This window comes from Mytilus edulis, chromosome 5 (assembly GCF_963676685.1).
Source record: "Mytilus edulis chromosome 5, xbMytEdul2.2, whole genome shotgun sequence".
NCBI classification, from domain to species: domain Eukaryota; kingdom Metazoa; phylum Mollusca; class Bivalvia; order Mytilida; family Mytilidae; genus Mytilus; species Mytilus edulis.
The window spans coordinates 93611126-93626142 of record NC_092348.1 but is presented as its reverse complement, the minus strand read 5'-3'; the positions used below and the strand labels follow the sequence as shown (position 1 = coordinate 93626142).

Genomic DNA, 15017 nt, shown 5'->3' with positions numbered 1-15017 from the left:
AAGATAAAACAATACATTTACCTAGATATATTAGGATACAACAGAGTATATTATTTTTTAGTCAAAGTGAAGTACATCATAAATATGGCACATGCTCCAAATAAATGTGATCTTTGTGAAAATAGTCTGAATCTCCAATTCAAAGATAAAACATAATACATTTTACCTAGATGTATTGGGAAACAACATATTAGAATAATTTTATTCATTTTAAAGTGACTTATGTTAGATATGGCACAGGCTCCTAATAAATGTGATCTTTGTGAAACTAGTCTGAAAGTGACATGCAAGTGTTTGGACTGTGATAAGTTATTCTGTGATCATTGCACGGAAATTCACAAGAGAGATGAAAACCACGATATGTTCTATTTTAACGAAGGATCTACTGGTACCGTGAGGATAAGTAAGTGCAAAATTCATCCAGAATACAGTTGTTATAATTTCTGTGTAACTTGCGATGAACTTGTATGCCCGAGATGCTTGTCTCAGTCTCATGGTTCTGGCAATCATGTCATTGAGGAGAGTGAAAAAGTCTTCTGGCAAAAAAAGGCAAAACTTGACGAACATTATGATAAAATTAAGAACGATATGCTGATTTTTTTGGCAAAGGAAGACAAGAAAGTCGACGAATTGCAAAGTCTTCATAAATATCATTATCTTGAAGAAAAACAAAATATCCAGAAACAAGATGAAAGGCTGAAAGATGAAATTACACATTATACCAATAAACTTATGAATGAACTTGAGGAATTTTGGGATGAGGTACAGCTTAAATTTCAAGTGAATAAATCACATTTAGAAGAACAAATCTTGGAATTAACTAATAAGATTTCTGTCCTAGACAAAATTAAAAATAGCAATGATGTAAGCACATTGTGCCTCTTCGACAAAGAGACAGCAGCCTTCATAAATAACACTGATATATCATTTGTGGAGTTACCAATGGAAACGAAAGTTCTTCAAAAGAAAACTGAAAAGGCAATTTGTGAATTAAAAATAGTACCTCTAACAGACAGTACATTCATTGAATTCCGTCAGATGCAAGCATATGAAACAAACTTCAAGAAAATCAGCTCGATCGTCAAAGGTCCAAAAGACACCATTTGGATAAAGGATGGATCATCAAGTTGCATAAAGAACATCAACTTAGAACATGAATTGCCCATAATAAATGAAAAAAGTTATTCTGATGAACACGTAGCTGATATTGCTTTGACAAAATCAGGGGAGTTAATCATTGCCTTTATTGATGATCCGTGCATAAAAATTGCCACAGAAACATTTAATGTGAAACCATTTTATACATTTCCGAAAAGACTTCTCACAAAGCCCCAAGTTGCTCTTTCTCTCCATGTATTAAATGATGGCAAGATTATCGTGGGTGCTGTGGAAAAAGATGGAAGACAATATTCGTTAACGGATAAAAGCCATCGGCAGTTAGTTATTCTAAATGAAAACAAGGAACCAGAGAAAGTCATTGAATATAATTCAGATGGCTCTAGGCTTTTTATTAGACCTCGCAGGATAACATCTGACGACAAAGGGGACATCTATGTTATTGACCGAACTCATTTGGATTTTGGAAGAGTGATTGCTTTTGACCAGGACCATATCATGAAATGGACCTATAACTGCCAGACAAAAATACATCCTGACAAACATGGACATTTTGATCCTTGCAGCATTGTGACAACATCTCAAAATAACATTATCGTATGTGACAATTCAAACAATGCATTTCATATTCTCAGTAATGGTGGACATATTATAACATTCATTCAAACAGAGGAATTAGAAATATTGAGACCATTTAGTATGGAAATAAACAAAAAAGGACAATTAATTGTTGGCAGTGATCCTATACAACAAAGAAAAGCCAAACTCTATCTTTTACAATTCACTGGATGTTAGTTATATCAATAAAATTTTACCATCTGCATTATCAGTAAATGTAAAAAAGAAGATGTGATATGATTGCCAATGAGACAACTATTCATAGAGACCAAACAAGTTAAAATGACACAGAATAAAACAGCTATAGCTCATTGTAAGACCTTCAACAATGAACATAAGTCATACCACATACATCACATAGTCATATATAAAAGGCCCTGAAGTGACAAATGTAAAACGATTCAAACAAGAAAACTAATGGCCTGATTTATGAACAAAATAAATATTAAAGTCCATAAAAATATGAAATAAAGAGCTGCACTATAAGCGCATGATATACCTGTTGCAAAAACTGGAAAAATCCCCCTTTTTTTAAGTATTAAAATATAAATTGGAAAACATATAATCTGAAATTTATAAAAATTGAAAAGTCAACAGATATAAACAATCTACCAGTTTCATAAAATTTTGTGAAAGTGTTAATGAGTGATTGTCTGAAAACTTGAAAATCCCCCCTTTTTTAAGCATAAAAATTCATAACACGGAAACGTAAAATCTGAAATTCATAAAAATTGAAAGGGAACATACGTCAATAGCTATAAACAATTCACCAAAGTTTCATTAAAGTTGATGGAAGCATTTTTGAGTTATTGTCGGAAAACTGGAAAATCACACTTTTTTTAAGGATAAAACTATATAACATGGAAACGAAAAAATCTGAAATTTATCAAATAATCGAAAGGGATTTTACGTCAATAGATATTAAAAATTCAACAAATTTTCATAAAAGTTGGTGAAAGCGTTTTTTAGTAATTGTCCGAAGTGTGGACAACGGATGGATGGATGGACAGACGGACGGACGGACTCACAGACAAAAAACATAATGCTCCTAAGTTGGGCATACAATTTATTGCTACATCAAAATCCATATTTTTGGAGACACCTGTCATCCTATTAGTGAATTATCAAAGTACTTTATATGAAAGAATCAATTCTGTCCAGAATTTTTAACATTTTGTAGATTTATTCAGGGTTTTAATTAAATAACATACCAAGATTCTAATTTGAATTTGATCTTTAAAGATTCTGTGTATACTCAAGGTTTGATTGTGATTGATTTACTCATTTCTGTTTCCTTTCGGTTATTAGCTTTAAAATTTTATGAGACTCTATAAGATTTTTCCTATAAACAACTTTTAACCAGAGGTGATTGATGGCCTCCAACTATAACCAACACCCATTCTGTTAGAATTAGCAGTTTACTAAGGGTTGGTTAAGGTACAATTCCCTGTGAACACATTAAGTTGTGGGTTTCTGGAAACTATTACTTTAAACATATTTCCCTTCATTTCTGTATAAGATGTTTTACTTACCACAGATCTGTTAAAATGGAGATCAGGATTATTTTTGGCAACAGAATCTTTCTCCTGAAATGTGTGAGAGATCATTTTACAAAATACTAATACATGTAACCAATAAACATTTGATCTAGAGGATGCAAAATCGAACCAATACTGGCGATAAAAAAACAAGATATTTTAGGTAATTTGAAACAAATGTTTTAACATAGTTAAACTTATTTGGAATTAAACAATGAGAGTTATTGAAGCTTTATCATGTTTATGTTTAACGTAAGGAAATGTGATATGATTTCTAATGAGACAACTTTACTGTTTACAGTTTTTGGTGGGGTTCATGTTACTTGGTCTTTAGTTTTCTATGTTGTGTCGTGTGTACTATGATGTCTGTTTGTCTTTTTCTTTTTTAGCCATGGTGTTGTCAGTTTGTTTTTCTATCTATGAGTTTGAATGTCCCTCTGGTATCTTTTGCCCCTCTTTTAAGGGGGATGAGGTCTGATTTTTGGTAAGACATTCATGATTATAATGGGAGGGGGTCGGAGGGGTCCTGATCCTGGGCTTAACAGCATGAAATCCCACGGTCCCGAATTTAAAGAAATTTAAATATCGACATCCCGAAATTTGAAAAAGAATTCCCTGATGTTGAAAAGATCAAATCCGAAATCCTGAGCTTAAAAACACCCGATCCTGACGGCCCGAAAAAGTGTCCTGCCCCCCCCCCCCCCCCTCAACAATTATGGTTTGCTTCATTAAGAATTGAACAACAAAAGTTTGAAGGAAATTTCTCCTTTTTCAGAAATTTTTCTAAACTTTTTTTACCCAAAATAGTTCTCATGATTAACTTTGGCGAAATGATTCTACAAAAATCAGTTATTTTTTGTGTTTTTCCTTTCTTTATAGTACATGTATTCTGTTTTAAGTGACAATAGGGATATGCAAAATAACAATTGAGTTTAGCAGCCATAATTCTTTAATTTTACAAACAGTTCTTATACAGATTATTATTCTGAATACCAGTAGTTAATTGATTTTTTTTAAAATCTTACCAAACTATATTCTATTTTCAGTAACCATGTTGGTTTGATGTCCAAGACATTGGCATAATTCTTTTAAAAAGACCCCAAATAATATTGCAGACAAATAATATTCCTTAACTTATCCCATGGATTATCTTGATGAGACAATGGATGACATTCTAAGTGACACCAAAAGCTTACAAAGGCTTTTATAGAGCGGTATGATTTAAAGAAATAACCAGATGCTCTGCAGGGCGCAGCTTAATACGACTGCAAAGGTCGAACCCTGAACAGTTGGGGCAAATTTAGACACAATTTTTAAGCTTGATACAGCTCTGAATTTGGATTGTGATTAAGTAGTTGACACAACATAGGTTTCTGACACAGAATTAATGTGGTCTAAGAATTTAAACTAAAAAAAACTTTTTAAATTGGACATTTACCTATTATGGTCCAATATCCAAAATCTAAATACATGGTTAGATTCAGCATATCATAGAAACCCAAGAATTCAATTTTTGATGAAATCAAATAATGTTCAATTTCAGACTCTTTAGACCTCAATGTGGATCAATTTGATAACCGGGCCCAAATATTAAAAATCTAAATACATGGTTAGATTCAGCATATTGAAGAACCCCATATATTCAATTTTTGTTGAAATCAAACAAAGTTTAATTTTTGACCCTTTGGACTCTTAATGTAGACCCATTTGAAAACGGGACAATACTGTGCAATTGAATATTTCTTGCTATTGCGCAAAACTGTGCAATTGAAAATTTCTTGCTATTGCACAATACTGTGCAATTGAAGATTTCTTGCTATTGCACAATACTGTGCAATTGAAGATTTCTTGCTATTGCGCAATACTGTGCAATTGAAAATTTCTTGCTATTGCACAATACTGTGCAATTGAAGATTTCTTGCTATTGCAAAATACTGTGCAATTGAAAATTTCTTGCTAATGCACAATACTTAATATAAAAATTTTGGACCCCCGATTTGGACTAACTTGAAAAATGGGCCCATAATCAAAAATCTAAGTACATGTTTTGATTCAGCATATCAAAGAACCCCAATAATTCAATTTTTGTTAAAATCAAGCTAAGTTTAATTTTGGACCCTTTGGACCTTAATGTAGACCAATTTGAAAACAGGACCAAAAATTAAGAATCTGAATACACGGTTAGATTTGGCATATCAAAGAACCCCAATAATTCCTAAACTGTTGGGACCAAAACACCCAAAATCAATTCCAACCTTCCTTTTATGGTCATAAACCTTGTGTTTAAATTTCATAGATTTCTATTTACTTTTACTAAAGTTAGAGTGCGAAAACCAAATATGAAAAGTTCAGTATATTTGTATTTACGGGAAAGTTCTTTCAAATTGCTATACAGTACGTGAATGGAATGTTGAATTTTTTAACAATTTTAAAACACTAAGTTCCTTTTTGTAAAATAATCGCAACGATCCAATACTGAAAGATTTTAAGCAGTGTAGTTCGTACTCATATATATGAAGATAAACACAAATGTCCAATTGCAATATTGCAATAATAAACGGATATTAACACCTAGTTAATATTATGCTTAAAAGCGATATTTGTAACTTTATGACAACTAATGTTTGACTTTCCCTGTCAGCAGCAAAACTCAAAATGACCAACTACCTAGCATCCTTGGGAAATTTGAGAATAGAATGTATCACTCCTTGCCTTATAACCAAATAAGGAGTGATCATGTAGTCAGAGGATTGTCAGTACCAAACCTGTGCTACACCCATGCAGACTATGATGTGTCATTAAATAAACAACGCTTATATTTACATAATATAAGCTTCTACCAAAAAATAATTAATTTTACGGTCGTATAAAAAGTGTACTAAGGAAAACAGTAGTAGTTCAATTTAAGACAAAGTACTTACTGCTTGTAAGTAAGCACTCATGCTTTGTTTCAAAGACTTGGGATTCTGTCCTGCAGCAAAGAACAATGATAGGTAGGCATTACCCAGTACCACTGAAAAATAGGAAAGAAAGTATATTATTGTATAGCAATATAATATTTCCCACAGAAAGTAACCAAAAGTTAGCATGCAATAAATTCTAATATTGCACTAGTGCAATAAATCTTCAAAATTCATGACGTCATCAACGACAAAATCTTAGTTTAAACCAATTTTTCCTTTTAAATATTATATTGCTATACAATAAAAGGGTTATTGCATGAATATTGGGAAATATTGTCCCTCGTAGAACATATATTGCACTCGCAAGCTCGTGCAATATAAAATTCTACTCGGGACAATATTCCCCAATATTCATGCAATAACCCTATATTATTGTTAAAATTCTTTTTGATTGATATGGTTTAGCAATATTATTTTTTTTTATAAGTAAAATTTATAATGCATTAATAATAGCTTAAGCAGATCCATTTCAAGTTGTTTATAATGAGTATAGCAGATTCCTTCTAAATTAGATCTTGACTTCAGTGATAATTTGTTAACATTGAAAGCTGACATAATAACCAACTCATCTTCAGTTTTGATTCAATCAAGAGAAAATCATTTTAGAAAGCTGACAAAAGGAAAGTTTATCATAAAGATAGAATACCTAAATCATGCAATCAATAATGGGTAATGTCATATACTATGACTGGCAATGGGAAAGAAAAAATCCTTAACCATAAACTGTGAGATCTATGGATAAGAATACGTACACCATGATGTACCATCATGTATGTCTAGTTGTACAGCATCTTTAGCTATGTACTGAATTGACTAAACTATGAGACCTATGATTAATAGTAATACGTACACCATGAGGTACCATCATGTATATCTAATTGTACAGCATCTTTAGCCTTCTCCACACTTTCTTCTATCATTTTAAGTTTATCTGATGGACTACCACTCAACTGTTTCAGAACCATTGACAAATTTCTTAATGATACCTTGTTTTTCACCTGGAGCAAAGAAAAGATTAATAAATAAGGGCTATAAAGAACGCTTACACATCATAATTGTAAATAAAAGATTTCTTTTGACGACTGACTGAAAGACCCTTATGTGTAGTCAAATTAACAAGTGAAACTGCGAGATACTGCTCACTGATGATACCCCTGCCGCAAGTGGATAATATTAATAGTGTAAAAATATGCAAGTGTTCGGTAAACAGGAAGTTGTCGAGTGATGAATCTGAAAACCCATCACACGGTATAGCTGACTTATATAAATCCTGAAACCAAATTTCAGAAATCCTTGTATTGTAGTTCCTGAGAAAAATGTGACGAAAATTTTCAACTTGGCTATCATGTGTAAAATCATACAAGTGTTCGGTAAACAGGAAGTTGTTGAGTGATAAATCTGAAAACGCATCACACGGAACAGCTGACTTATATAAATCCTGAAACCAAATTTCAGAAATCCTTGTATTGTAGTTCCTGAGAAAAATGTGATGAAAATTTTCAACTTGGCTACATGTATCATGTGTAAAATCATACAAGTGTTCGGTAAACAGGAAGTTGTCGAGTGATCAATCTGAAAACGCATCACACGGTATAGCTGACTTAGATAAACCCTGAAACCAAATTTCAGAAATCCTTGTATTGTAGTTCCTGAGAAAAATGCGACGAAAAATATTCATGGGACGGACGGACTGACAGAGGTAAAACAGTATACCCCCCTCTTTTTTAAAGCGGTGGTATGATTAACTAGAGGCTCTAAAGAGCCTGTGTCGCTCACCTTGGTATATGTGAATATTAAACAAAAGAAGCAGATAGATTCATGACAAAATTGAGTTTTGGTGATGGTGATGTGTTTGTACATCTTACTTTACTGAATATTCTTGCTGCTTACAATTATCTCTATCTATAATGAACTTGGCCCAGTAGTTGCTGTGGAAAATGTTAGTAAAAATTTACAAATTTTATGAAAATTGTTAAAAATTGACTATAAAGGACAATAACTCCTTAGGGGGTCAATTGACCATTTCAGTCATGTAAAACTTATTTGTAAATCTTACTTTTCTGAATATTATTGCTGTTTACAGGTTATCTCGATCTATAATAGTATTCAAGATAATAACCAAAAACAGCAACATTTCCTTAAAATTACCAATTTAGGGGCAGCAACCCAACAACGGGTTGTCCGAATCTGAAAATTTAAGGGCAGACAGATCTTGACCTGATAAACAATTTTACTCAAGTCAGATTTGCTCGAAATGCTTTGGTTTTTGAGTTATAAGCCAAAAACTGCATTTTACCCCAATGTTCTATTTTTAGCCGTGGCGGCCATCTTGGTTGGTTGACCGGGTCACCGGACACATTTTTTTTAACAAGATACCCCAATGATGATTGTGGCCAAGTTTGGATTAATTTGGCCCAGTAGTTTCAGAGGAGAAGATTTTTGTAAAAGATGACTAAGATTTACGAAAAATGGTTAAAAATTGATTATAAAGGGCAATAACTCCTAAAGGGGTCAACTGACCATTTCGGTCATGTTGACTTATTTGTAAATCCTACTTTGCTGAACATTATTGCTGTTTACAGTTTCTATCTATAATAACATTCAAGATAATAAACCAAAACAGTAAAATTTCCATAAAATTACCAATTCAGGGGCAGCTACCCAACAATGGGTTGTCCGATTCATCTGAAAATTTCAGGGCAGATAGATCTTAACCTGATGAACAATTTAATCCCCATGTCAGATTTGCTCTAAATGCTTTGGTTTTTGAGTTATAAGCCAAAAACCGCATTTTATCCCTATGTTCTATCTTTAGCCATGGCGGCCATCTTGGTTGGTTGACCGGGTCACCAGACACATTTTTTAAACTAGATACCCCAATGATGATTGTGGCCAAGTTTAGTAAAATTTGGACCTGTAGTTTCAGAGGAGAAGATTTTTGTAAAAGTTAACGACGCCGGACGATGCCGGACGCCAAGTGATGGGAAAAGCTCATTTGGCCAGGTGACCTTAAAACCAGCCTTGTCGCTAATTTGACTTGTCAAAATGCCTATTCAAAATCACACAAGTGTTGAGCAACTTTCATGCAACAGGTTTGTTCAATTTGATGTGAAGACATTTGCTAAGTATTGAAATCAATATTGCAAAGGTGAAACAGCCCCCTCTCTTAACATAATAATTACTGTAAAGTCAAAATTTATTGCAATATCATCATTAATGCAAAAATTACGTCAGTACCATGTTTGCAACAATAAAAATGGGCGTTCATAATAGTTTCAATATTGATTTTCCTGTTAATTTTAATAATATTTCACATTTTTGCTTGTGGTTAAGGATTCTGAATTTTAATTGTTCTGAATTAACATTGCCCTAAAAATATTTGTTCGGTTTTTCAACAAACATTTTTTTTAATAGCTCTTCATATAACTAAAATCAAAATAAAAGTTTAAATAAAGTGCAATGTTTGACTGTTATGCAAAAAGAGAGATTTTCATCGGTTATGTTAATCTCTAAGAGTCAATTTCCAATTTTCCAATTTCAACATATTTAAACAAATTGTATTACAAAAGGGAATTGAAAATTCTGAAACACTGGGATTTGTTTCTCCAATCATAGTGTTATCATTAAGAAATAAATTATGACATTTTACATTGTTAATTTTTGTAGCTAAAAAAAAAAATACAAAGAAAATGAACAGAAAAAAAAGTTTTGAAAAAAAATGAACTCGTTTGAATATGGGAGATAACTCTATTTTCATCGATTTACAGTTGGCACAGAAATTTTTAAATATCCAAAGAACATTTTCATCAATGATTGTAACATAGTTAAGTCATAAAATACAAAAGTAAAATATTGATCCTAATTGTAAATAGTTTACTTTGCTATGAATAATTATCATAAACCTACATGTCCAAGAGCTCCAACAAAGCAATTTTTTGCAGCAGGAACTTCTCCCTTCTTCCAATAACTTTCTCCTAATTCATTCCATGCATCAACTAACTTTGGATCTAACTTTACTGCTTTTGACAAGGCTTCCTCTGCTAAGGGGTCAAAGGTTGGTAAAACATTTAGGGCTCTCCCTCTCAGCATATGATAAATAGCTTTATTTGTAATCTCATCTGAAAAGAAAGAATTATCACCAGTTATTGAAGAAACTTATTCTAAGATAACTTAATGTAAAACCGAAGGGAATCAAACATATCTGACTTATTGTCCTGAAACTAGATTAATGCTTGTTTTGGGCCCCTAATTCCTAAACCTTTGGGACCATAACTCCCAACCTTCCTTTTGTGGTTATAAACATTGTGTTAAAATTTTATTGATTTCTATTTACTTGAACAAAAGTTATTATCCAGAAACCATCCGTCTTCGGACGACACTGACGACAACGACGACGACCATCCACAACGTGATATATACGACCAAATTTTTTTTCAAATTTTTGCGGTCGTATAAAAAGCTGTTGTGAAAATAAAACTTTTAATTTAAATCTTTGTTTTTCCACTTATTTTCACTCTGACAGTTACTGGTAAACCCTTAAGTAAACATACATAACTTATCTTCACATGTCTTCTGTTTCATTAGTATAGACACAAATAGAAAACATATATAGCATACCCTTTAAACCTTCCAATACTTGAACTGTTTTTGTCATTTCTTTCTTTACATCATCATTCTTATCAATGGCTTTTTCAAGTGGAAACTTCTCAAAGTAATGGTCTCTAAAGCTGTACAAATTATCAACTACCTCCTAGAATTGGAAGATGAGGAAAAAATAAATTAGTAATATGTATGTCTTAAGCAATTATAAGTTGGCATATATTTGTAAGTGTAAGCTTGACTTTATATGAATATCAATGCTTAATGTATATTCATGGGGGCTTCAGTGACCAGTTGGTCCAGTGGAAGAGTAAAACTGCATGTGCCTCTTTTGAGTTGTAAAACAAGAGGCTCTAGTCTAAAGAGCCTGTGACACTCGCCTTGGTCAATGTGCATATTCAACAAAGGCCACTCTCCAACATCATGAACATTGTAGAATAGAATATACTTCATGACAAAAATCTCTATTTTGTTGATCTAATGATAATTTAGTCTGTTCAGTTCTCCCTACCTTCTATAGGTTTTGCTCAAAACACAAAAGAGGGTAAAAAAAAAGCCCCATTGTAAAGTGTGATAGTCTATTAACTCTAAAAGCAAACTTTAACTTTCTGATCATTTGCATTGGTCATTAATGGACAATAAGTCCAATAAGGAGTCGTTGAATGATTTCCTATATATATTGTGTAGTTTTTGACCTGGTGATCATTTTTGCTTATTAAAGTTTCTATCTCTATTATAATTTTTAAGATATAATTTAAGGCAAAAATGATTGAAATGGTAATCAAATGGCAATTACTCTATAACTTCTGTAACTAACTTCTGCTGATCATTTTGCAATGTAAAGTTTCTCTAGATGAATCTTTTTCAAAGATAATACATGTAGGCAAAACAAACAAAATTCGGTAAAATATGTGATTTATGGACAATATCTCCTGCAAGAAGTCGTCTGACAGTTTTGATGTACATGTATATGGACAAATGGTAATGCTCAACATTTTGAAATTTTGTGACTATTTCGGATTTTCTCTTTTTATAATGGTTTTCAAAATAATAGACAAAAACTTTACCCCCTTTAAATTGTTTTATTTTTAGCCATGGCATTCATGTTGAGGGGTCTTTGGACACATTCTTTCAATATGATACTCTAATGATGATTGTGGTCAAGTTTAGCCAAATTTTGTCCAGTAGTTTTTTCAGGGGAAAAGATGTTTGTAAAAGTTAATGGACACAGATGACAACAACATCGGACACCCAGTGATAAGAAAAGCTAAAAAAAATTATAAAAAACAAGAATGTGTCCATAGTTCACGGGAATCCGGGTCCGTTCGCGCCCATTCACGTTCGCACCCGATCACGTTCGCGCCCTTTCACTTTCGCCCCCTACACGTTCGCGCCCAATTTTTATTGGTTTTGTGTTTGATAACTTTATAACCAAGTTTTGGCAAGTGTATTCCTATTAGTATATTTGTTGTCATTGTCTCAAAATAAAGTGAGACAACGTGTTTTTTGTGTTGAATAAATCTTAATCATGTTTTGGATAGTGTACGTATTATTTGTTAAATTATTTTTAATCATTGCATGTTTCTAAATAAAGTGAGATTCTGACGACCGGGATTTTTGGGTTGAATAAATCTTAAAAATATTAATCAATTTTGGTGAGTGTATTGCTATAATTTTTTATTTAGTTGTTTCAGATCAAAGGTACGTGCCAATCTGTTAAAAAACAATTATCTTTTGTGTTTTTCATTTAAAATTTTCAATGTTTTACTCATACGAAGGCCAAGCTAAATACATGCAGTATTTACATCAAGACAATTTAAAACAACAATCATGATTTTCTAATTATTCAACTGGAACTTGATTTTAAATTGGGTGCGAACGGACCTTGGGAGCGAACATGCGAGGTGCGAACATGTAGGGTGCGAAAGTATATTGGGAGCGAACGGACCTGATACCAGTTCACGGTTGTCCCACTTGCACTATCATTTTCTATGTTCAGTGGACCATGAAGTTTTGGTCAAAACTCTAATTTGGCATTTAAATATGAAAGATAAAATCATAGGGATCATGTGTTTCAAGTTAATTGGACTTCGATTTCATCAAAAACTACCTAGACCAAAAGCTTAAACCTGAAGCGGAACTGATGAATGACAGATGGATGAATGAATGAACAGACAAATGGACGAACGGATGCTCAGACCGAAAACACAATGCCCCAGAGTGTGAAAAAAGGGGGGATGAAAAACTTCAAATTGTAGTAAATTTATATTAAACAAAAAGTGTGGTACAGGTTTAAACAAAAGTATGACACTAGGTAGGAAACACGGTAAATAATAATATTTCAAGACAAAAATATCTGGGAAATAAAATCTGACATCCTAAACTCTTTGTTTTATAATCACCCTCTCAAGAAACAACGGACACATACATTGTACCCTAAATTCTTCGGTTTTCATGTTACCTTTGCCTTTTCCATGTTTAATGAAGTTACTGAAATTTCTGTTCTGCGACGAATTTATGAATATATGCCGGTTGCGTTGTTTACATCGCCATGCTTTGACTTGTTTACATTTGAAAAATAGTACACAGCATACAACGTCACCCGTTAGAATCTTCTATAAAAACGTCAGACAGAAACACAAAATATATTCACGAGGCCCCTCATGGGGGGGGTCCTAGTAATCACATAATCACCATTTTTTTGCCAATATAATCACATAATCATTAAATATTTGCTTATCTTTAGTAATCAAATAATCATAAACTAAAAATACAGTCCTAGGTAATCAAATAATCATGAAATATTTGGCTTAATAATCAAATAATCATTAAAAAAACGGCCAAGTAATCACATAATCAAAAACCCCATGAGGGCCCTCATTCACTTTTAGGTCATTACAATTTCAAAGGAAACACAAATGAATGAAGATAGTTTATCAAAAGTAGCTTCAAGTTGCTTTTAATACCGAAATTCATATTTTTTCATCCATTTGGTATATGAAACCTTGAATCAAATACTTCACAAAACTCTCCGACTTTAATAGAAGTTATTCATTCTTTCGCAAACGGGACGGTTCGACTCGGGCTTGGAACCGAATCGACTTTGACCAGATTTGGGACAAATATAGACTTATATCATGGATTGTTATGTGGTTCCTCTTCTTCTTCTCCTTCTCCTTCCTAGTACAGAAAAAAGTAAAATCGCAAAAATACTGAACTTAGAGGAAGATCAATTGGGAAAGTCCATATAATCACATGGCAAAATCAAATAACAAAACGCATCAAAAACGAATAGACAAAAACTGTCATATTCCTGACTTGGTACAGGCATTTTCAAATGTAGAAAATGGTGGATTAAACCTGGTTCTATAGCGCTAACCCTCTCACTTTAATGACAGTCTCATCAATTTCCGATATTTTTACATTGATGCGTTAAATAAACAGACACAATAAATATAATAGTCAAAATATGGGTACATATTCAAGAGTGCGGTGTCGGAGTGTGAAATATCCTTGAAATGTGGCGGTATGTACATGAAAATGGAGGTCGAAAATTGTGATATATAATTAAAATATGAACACAGTTCAATTACAGTTACAATGCTGGGTTTCGCTAATTGTTGAAGGTCGTACGGTAACATATAGTTGCTTACTTCAGTCAGAGACATATATACACATGTGTATATATGTCTCTGCTTCAGTCATTTGGTTTTCATAAATACCACATCTTCTTACATATCCTTGGCTGTATGTTAATATTGCTATCTTTGATTGTAAAATAACAATACACGATTGATATGATTTTTAGCTTAAATCTGCAAATTTGATGCATAATGACAATGTGTGTGCAGAGACATATATACATATATATGTCTCTGGTTTGTGTAAGACTCTTTGGATCAACAAATAAAAAGAAGTTATTTGTTATATTCTTCAAACTACCAAGTACCAAAAATTTGTTGTTGTACACGTTCAATCCAATTTTGCAACTCTGTTATATAAGGGGAGATAACTTGGATAAAACACATATTGTATCCTAACGTAACAGAGAGAAAAAATCTTGTGTCAAGAAAACAGTTTCAGGGACACTTTTTTCCTCTTTATATTTAAAAAGAATTTTTTATGAATTATATCTTCTCAACTTTTATTTCAAAATTCTATCTGATAGATTTCTTTCTATTCA

General features: G+C 32.6%; 2 protein-coding genes across 3 annotated transcripts in view; one reads left to right on the top strand and one right to left on the bottom strand.

The window, feature by feature from the left end:
• Window positions 1-13420, bottom strand: part of LOC139525577 (tetratricopeptide repeat protein 5-like) — a 28826-nt gene extending 15406 nt beyond the window's left edge. For both annotated transcript variants that reach the window (XM_071321064.1, XM_071321065.1), the window contains exons 1-6: window positions 13296-13420; window positions 10853-10985; window positions 10142-10353; window positions 7086-7233; window positions 6194-6285; window positions 3267-3320 (exon numbers count right to left, since the gene is read on the bottom strand). In XM_071321064.1, coding sequence (XP_071177165.1) covers window positions 3267-3320; window positions 6194-6285; window positions 7086-7233; window positions 10142-10353; window positions 10853-10985; window positions 13296-13310 — 654 coding nt within the window. In that variant the 5' untranslated portion in view covers window positions 13311-13420. The remainder of the gene's footprint in view (window positions 1-3266; window positions 3321-6193; window positions 6286-7085; window positions 7234-10141; window positions 10354-10852; window positions 10986-13295) is intronic.
• On the top strand, window positions 73-1939 carry LOC139525575 (uncharacterized). Its single transcript, XM_071321062.1, has one exon. It carries the CDS (start codon window positions 223-225, stop codon window positions 1909-1911), a length of 1689 nt encoding a protein of 562 aa, XP_071177163.1. The 5' UTR covers window positions 73-222; the 3' UTR covers window positions 1912-1939.
• Window positions 13421-15017: the final 1597 nt, after the last annotated feature.